The sequence below is a fragment of the Suillus bovinus genome, assembly GCF_016758785.1.
Source record: "Suillus bovinus strain UH-Sbo-P2 chromosome Unknown EDB93scaffold_201, whole genome shotgun sequence".
Lineage (NCBI taxonomy): Eukaryota > Fungi > Basidiomycota > Agaricomycetes > Boletales > Suillaceae > Suillus > Suillus bovinus.
The window spans coordinates 22,639-30,009 of NW_024542257.1; the positions used below are offsets into that span (position 1 = coordinate 22,639).

Below are 7,371 nucleotides of genomic sequence, written 5' to 3' on the forward strand. Positions count from 1 at the left end.
AAGTATGAATGATCCAGGTTATCGCATGTATTCAGCTTGTGGCCGTGATGATCTCACTGTGACTGGTCTCAGCCAGCATATCGCAAAGAGTCGCGACCCACATTGTCGCACACTCTACAGCCAGTCACGATCAAGAACAAACAACGAAGCCGAGCTTGCCATGGATGAGGGAGACTACACCGGAATTGGCAATGAGGATGAGTTAGAGAGGCCTGCCAGTGCTGCGAGTGAGCATGCAGGTGATAGTGATTTTGATGAGGATGATCTTGATGACCATCTACTCTTCGAACCTGAATGGGAGGCTGCACCATTGCAACCTCAGGCTGATGAAGACTACGACCCGGAGGATGATGTGTTTGCCTTCGCAGATGACGAGTTGGAGGATATTCATCAGGATGCTTGTCAAGACATTGAGGCTCGCGTACAAGGCCGGTCTGGTTTTGTTAGGGTGCCTTATCCTGATCCACGTGCTGGCCGAAGTATGTTGCATGGTTCCGTTGACCATGGCGCCAACATGGCATATGGGGCACATCTTGCCAATGATGATAATCCATACCATCCTTTTAATTCCCAAATCGAATGGGAGGTTGCGAGATGGGCGAAAGTTCGCGGAGCAACGTCTACAGCATTTACGGACCTGCTCTCCATTGATGGAGTAAGTTTCTTTCGCTTCACGAGTACTACTCATTAATAGCTAATATTACTAGGTTAGTGAACATTTAGGGTTGTCATTCAAGAACACCAATGAACTGAACAAGATTATCGACCACGAACTTCCAACTGGACGCCCCAAGTTCCAACAGGAGCAGGTCGTTGTTGCAGGAGAATCATTTGATGTGTATTACCGCGACATCATTGAATGCATCAAGTCACTGTATGGCGATCCCGACTTCGCAAGATACCTTACGTTCGCGCCGGAGCACCATTACACTGACGAAGATCAGACTGTTCGTCTGTTTCATGACATGCATACTGGAAAGTGGTGGTGGAACACGCAGGTAAGAACTCTTAATGTGACATCAATTGGACTTCATAACTTACAATGCCTCAGAAAAAACTTGATCAGCATTGTCCGGGTGGGACCATCATTCCGATTATCATCTCAACGGACAAAATGCAAGTCACTATGTTTCGCAACAAGTCCGCATACCCAGTGTATCTCACCATTGGTAATATCCCGAAGGAAATTCGTCGCAAACCTTCAGCGCGGTGCTCACATTCTTCTGGCCTATCTACCAACTACTTCGTCTCGAACACATCACCAACAAGGCTTCACTGCCGTCGGTCTATCGCCAACCTATATCACTGCTTGCCTGAGTCATGTGCTTGCTCCTTTGCAACATGCTGGATTAGAGGGCATCAATATGCGCACTGGAGATGGTGCTCTTCGCCGCTGCCACCCTTTATTTGCGAGTTTTGTTGGTGATTATCCAGAGCAACTTCTCTGCAACAGGAATCAAGTTCAGCGACTGCCCGACATGTGATGTTGAGAAGGACGACACAGAAAGCAATACAGTACAACTTCACCTACGAAAAATAGGTGAGGTGCTGGATGCACTCGCGGCACTCGATCAAGGAAATCTTGCCTTTGTTCGCGCATGTGCCGTGGTAGGAATCAAACCTGTGATACATCCTTTCTGGGAGAAACTCCCGTTCGCGAACATCTTTCAGAGTGTCACACCTGATGTGTTGCATCAGCTATATCAGGGCTTGGTGAAACACCTTTTGGCATGGTTAGAGGCCGCTTGTGGAGCCACGGAAATCGATGCTCATTGTCAACGGCTTCCTCCCAACCATCACATTCGATTATTCACCAAAGGTATCACCACCTTATCGCGTGTAAGCGGCACCAAACATGCGCAGATATGCCGCTTCCTCCTCGGCATCATAATTGACATTCGTCTGCCCAACAATCTCAATGCAGGTCGCCTTCTACGAGCTGTATGGGGGCTACTTGACTTCGTGTACCTCGCGCAATACCCTTGCCATAGTACCGAGACCCTTCAGTTACTGGACGAGGCGCTAGACCTTTTTCATGAGAACAAGCTCATTTTCATCGATCTTGGGATTCGAACCAATTTTAATCTACCGAAGTTGCATGCTGCTCGTCACTATCCTCGGATGATCATGCAGTTCGGCTCAACTGACAATTATAACACAGAGTACACAGAACGGCTCCATATCGACTTGGCGAAAGATGCCTACCGCGCTATGAATCACAAGGATGAGTTTGCCCAAATGACCCGCTGGCTTGAATGAAAGGAGAAAGTATTAAGACATCAAAAATATGTTAGTTGGCGACTTGCTGGTAGCCACGAGTTGGATCCTTACCATTCACGCCCACCAGATATGACATTCAGTCGTAAACAAGTCATGGTGAAACACCCCAGCGCAAAGTCCGTCAGCCTCGAAATGCTGGCTACAGATTATGGTGCTACTCATTTTCGAGATGCCCTTGCACGCTATATTGCTCAGCAGAGTCGAGGAAATGATCCCACACCACTTCATGGTCACGCACTCGATGTACTGGCACACGACATCCATTTTCCGTTCCATCACTGCCTGTCTTTCATAAGGTCAAGTGGTGCTTGGTTGATGCCCGCGGCCATGGCGATGCACACATTACTTTGGACAGTGTCCATGCAAAACCACAACGCAAGTTTGGCTCTCGTGTCGTTGCTCACCGATCCGATACAGCTCTAGTGAGGCTGGGTGCCAATTCGAAGGATCTTCGAGGTGTGTAAACTGTCAGCCAGTGTTACTATGTAATACTTACTTTGTACTGATCATAGAATTCCATGTCGGTCAAGTTCGAGTCATTTTCACCTTACCACCCAAGTCCATCCCACTGCTCTTCCCACCAACAATCCGTCTTCCTACTCACCTTGCATATGTCGAGTGGTTCACACCATTTTCGCCAGCTCCAGACCGCAATAGCAGACTATATAAAGTCTCGCGTTCACTGCGCGATGGTGACACCATGGCTAGTATTGTGTCGATTGCTGACATTGAGCGCAGTGTTCATCTTATACCGAGGTTCAGTGTTATGGCCCAATGAGAGTGGACGAGTGATACAGTACTCGAGGACTGTGACACCTTCTGGTTGAACTCGTACATAGATAGATATACTTTTTCAATGTTCAGATAATGCTCAAAAACTCTTACTATGTTAGAAAAAAACTCGTCTAACATTATCATCTTTAGCTACTTTCTTCATAAACAGCTGTGATTGTGCTAATGTTACGAATTTTTGTGAATTCTCCCTAATTTGCCTTGGGAGGGTTTTCCTGATGATGCCGGGGCCGTCAGCTGTTGCAACAAAGAGAAAGGGATTAGATTGAAATAGAGCCTTCTTTGCGCCATCCCAAATTGGAAGCCCTTCTGTCTGAATTGCGCGAAGATGGTGTAGGCCAGGGAAAATGAAAGAATCTAGATTTTTGGGTTTTTTGGGGCCAGGAATGATACCACCCGGGAGTATGTACTTCTTCTTGTACCGGACGTCTGGCGCATGATTGAAGATTACCCAAATATATATCCAACATTCGGATTGTTTGGATTCATAGAGCTGGGCACCATTGATCGAGAACATAAGAACTGCATCACCATCTTTAATTTTGCCAGATTGGCACGCGTCCAGATATTGCTTCCCATGAAGAACATCTTCATATACCTCCAGAATGCCGTCGGTTGTCTTCAATTTGTCAATGATCTTGTTGGTGTACTCCTGGGGCCATCACATCTTCTTTGCCTGGTCTGGATGGCGCCATAGGGCCTGGAGCTGCGGTCCAACAGGAAATGTGTCAAACATTTTCCGAGCTACCTTCTTGTGAGGTGAGCTTTTTTTGGCGTCCCATTGATCTTCTCCACATCGAGGGCAATGATCGAGCTCAGCGTACGGACCTGTGAATGCAAGACATGTGTTGGTACACATGTCATTAACGATCGGGACGACACCACTAAGTGGACAGACAGCTTGCTTAACCCGGTAATGACTGTATACATCATCTTTGGGGTGTCGTTCGATCGTGGCCTCGCGGATAAGATTGTAAGCAGCGATTGTTGTATTTGCAAAGTAATATTTTAATGAAAGGATAAGATCAGGATCTGACATATTGGGGAGTTCGCGGGGAGGGTTTCGAAGTCTGTCTAGTGCGTCTGGAGGTAGTTTAGAGTGTGCGTCGTCTAGGGATGCTTTTCAGAGAGCAGTAATGAATGACATTGAATCCTGGGCATCTTCAAGGCATGCCATCTGCTGTAGCTCATCCAAGTCCTCATCCGTCCAGCCCATGGTTCCCAAGTCAGTGTCCACACCCTCGAGATCGACGTCATCCGGGGGCATGTCTTGATCGATGTTCTCGGGTATATTGTCCTCAACACGAGCTCCCTCTTCCGCCTCCCTGTCCTCGGGTCCTGTATCAACACGAGCTTCCTCTTCCTCCTCTCCTCCTGTCCTCGGGTCCCGTATCACCAAAATTGGTGTCCTCGAGGTGATCAAAAGTTCCATCGAGTGCGTCAGGGCCTGGGATATTGTCAGCAGCCTCAGGTATATCAAAATCTTATTATTCATATCAGCAAATTGATATTTATCTCAGGGTTATGAACACACCGTCTTCTGTGCCATCAATGGCAATAATCCGATCATCCTTGTGCTTCGATATGGGTGGCTGTTCAGGGTGATCAGAAGCATCCAGAGGATGCTTGCTAGACGATGGCACTGGTATAGGAGCTGGAGTTTGTGCAGGAAGTGGTGGGGGGAAAAGTCTAGCGAGTCTGTTGGGTTTGTGCCGGAAGTAAGTAGTTCGGGGTACGTGCTTGGGCTTGCCTTTGTTCTTCTGAAGGCAGGCATCACAATCACATATGTAAGTATCAGTACCATTTGCAAGTCGATGTATGCCAGCCTCGAGGCTCTCGGAGGTTATAGAATTCATGTAGCTGTGTGATCGCGATCAAGGAAGTGTATATGCGCAATCGCAATGTTAATCTAGGCATAGCTTTGCAACTTGCAAAGTGCTGTTTGCAACATTTGCAGCAAATACACTGCAAATTTCTCATAAGTTTGGACTTTGCATTTAATTTTACAATTTGCATTTTCCATCTCGAATTATTTAGATTGCTATCTATATCATTTGGTACTTAGACGTGTATCGCTACCTATCTACCTCATTCTTGTCGATTTTCACTGGGAGTGAGTACTGAGATACTTATTGTAAATGATGATTTGATGCCCGACGACCCGATGAGCTGGTGCATAACATACTGCATGACGACAAAGGTAGATGACACCAACGATGGCGACACTCGTCAACGGACGAAGGTTATTGGAAGTTTGGCCTTTCGCTGTGATTCCCTTAATTAAGTTTTTGAGACAGACTGCCTACTTTTAGCTCTAAGCTAGTAACTAGTAGTACCACTGCCAGTGCCGGACGTCTTAATTGGGACTACACGACAGATGTCTTTGCACGCAGACCAGTGAAGCGTTCTGAATACACGCGGAGTCCTGCCTCCGCTATCCAACAGTAACAACTCTGCCAAATGGTTCAGGCCGTCAGGATCGTCACCATAAGTGTAACAGGATATAAAAGCTGGTCATCATCCCAGTGTTCCCCCATTTCAAAGATATCTTCCCAAAAATATTGCATATCATCTCGCACAGAAAATGTGTCTCTCCTTCCTTGTCGTTATTGTCACTTTGACAGCGTCTATGTCTGTTAGTGCATGTACCGATTGGGCATATGCCTGTGTGAAGGATGATGAATGCTGTAAGGGCTTTTTATGTAAAATGAATGTGGTGAGTTTGGGCAGCTACCTTTGGCTACCTGGATTAACCACATGAATCATCTGACACTACTGTGCTTTAGCATCACCAAAAGAAGTGCCAGCCGGAATAAATCTGCATGCAAGTGCCTTGCGAGGTGGTTGGATATGGAATTAGCGAATGTGCAAATAGTAGACCGTCTCACATTTGCCAGAGAAGCATCCATATATGACTGAGTGTAGCACTCGAAGAATGGATGAACTGTGTATGAAATATATTGGATAAGGAATAAGCAGTCCTCGCCACTAACAGTATACCTAATAACGACTTGTGCAAGTGCCAGGACTCATCCGAGTCAGCTTGAAAAGTCACAAGATGATACATACCTTGTTCGACTTCAGTCCTGCCCATTGGGAATGAGATAGCAAGTGAGACACTCACATCAGGTAAAGTTCAATGAATAGGTGCAAGGATTCTTGTAAGATTTCTCCCCAGTTGTGCATGTGGCTATAGTAAATATATACAGTGCCAAATGACGATAGCCTTGTTTTATCTGCATACAAAATGAAAGCTAGTGGCTTTGCATCTGGTGGTAGTTGCGACTACAAATGCACAATGTTTCATATATAAAAAGGATTAAATATTTGAATCAACACATACTTGCACATCCCAAAAGTCTTGTGCAGTGAAAGGTTCATCTACAAAGTGGACAAAATTTTGCCCATCAAACTTTGATAAGCGCTGTGCATCAAATGTGAAGTGTGGGAACAGGCAGGGGTCCCGAAGCAGGTCAGTAGCTCCCAGAGATCCCTGTAGTATACATCAAAGTCACACATCTTGCTGTCATGAGGCACTGAGATCACTTCTTTCATGAACTGCACTTTGAACAAGGTCATATTCTGATTTCACAGTGGTAAATGACACCACCTTGGTGATCCAATGAGATGCCGCTTCCCACTTGCTATGAATATCTTTATGGTTCCTAAATGTGAATTTATCCTTGCCAACAGAACTGTGAAGGCAAATTCTTATGAGGCGGTCTGTTTGTTCATTGTTCAATCTAGCCTCGAGAGCGAGCTCAGCAATGTTGAATTCAAGCTGGGATTGGAATGGACACCAAGGCTGGTTATCAGGAGGGGTATGAACTGAAGAGGCTGCCGGACGACGATGAAAACTATCGAATGGGTGGACTTTCATCTTGATACCACTATTTGGGTGGTGTTCGACCTTTATGTCATCACACGAATAGGTAGGGAGTGCTGCAGCGTCCACGAGTTCAGGTTCAAGAGAGTCTGAAAATCCATAGTGTTATCTATAATAACAACTATAGCAAGATCATGACTCACTGATTAGGCTGAAGTCTACATCGAGACCATGTGCAAAGTCATGCTGGTGATCTCTTGTCTCGACTGGGAGACAAAATAGTGAGAAATATGGACATCAAGATAGCATAACACGTACTTGGTCCAGGTGTGTTAGCACGATTGGGTCGGGCTGTCCATCGTTCATCTAAATCAAGCACAGAGTTTACTACTGAATGCTGATCTTTGGCTTTAAGATCCAACTCAAAGTCGACATACCTTTGTCTTTCCAAATTGCATCTACAATGACCTGAT

The 7,371-nt window shown here is 45.9% G+C and overlaps 2 protein-coding genes across 2 annotated transcripts; one reads left to right on the plus strand and one right to left on the minus strand.

Moving 5' to 3' along the window:
• Positions 1 to 514: 514 nt before the first annotated feature.
• EDB93DRAFT_1323762 (uncharacterized protein) lies at positions 515 to 3,148 on the plus strand (the record flags this gene model as incomplete). Its single annotated transcript, XM_041455000.1, has 9 exons — positions 515 to 655; positions 708 to 998; positions 1,052 to 1,190; positions 1,270 to 1,460; positions 1,495 to 2,228; positions 2,277 to 2,523; positions 2,577 to 2,736; positions 2,793 to 3,041; positions 3,078 to 3,148. 9 exons carry the CDS (start codon positions 515 to 517, stop codon positions 3,146 to 3,148), a joined length of 2,223 nt encoding a protein of 740 aa, XP_041300698.1.
• A 2,243-nt stretch (positions 3,149 to 5,391) lies between these two features.
• EDB93DRAFT_1109752 (uncharacterized protein) lies at positions 5,392 to 7,264 on the minus strand (the record flags this gene model as incomplete). The annotated part of the gene is made up of 10 exons (XM_041448017.1): positions 5,392 to 5,582; positions 5,652 to 5,736; positions 5,961 to 6,016; positions 6,142 to 6,158; positions 6,197 to 6,262; positions 6,317 to 6,357; positions 6,416 to 6,565; positions 6,683 to 7,047; positions 7,102 to 7,164; positions 7,217 to 7,264. Coding segments are annotated over 10 exons (1,082 nt in total), but the record flags the coding sequence as incomplete, so codon positions are not given.
• Between the last annotated feature and the right edge of the window lie 107 nt (positions 7,265 to 7,371).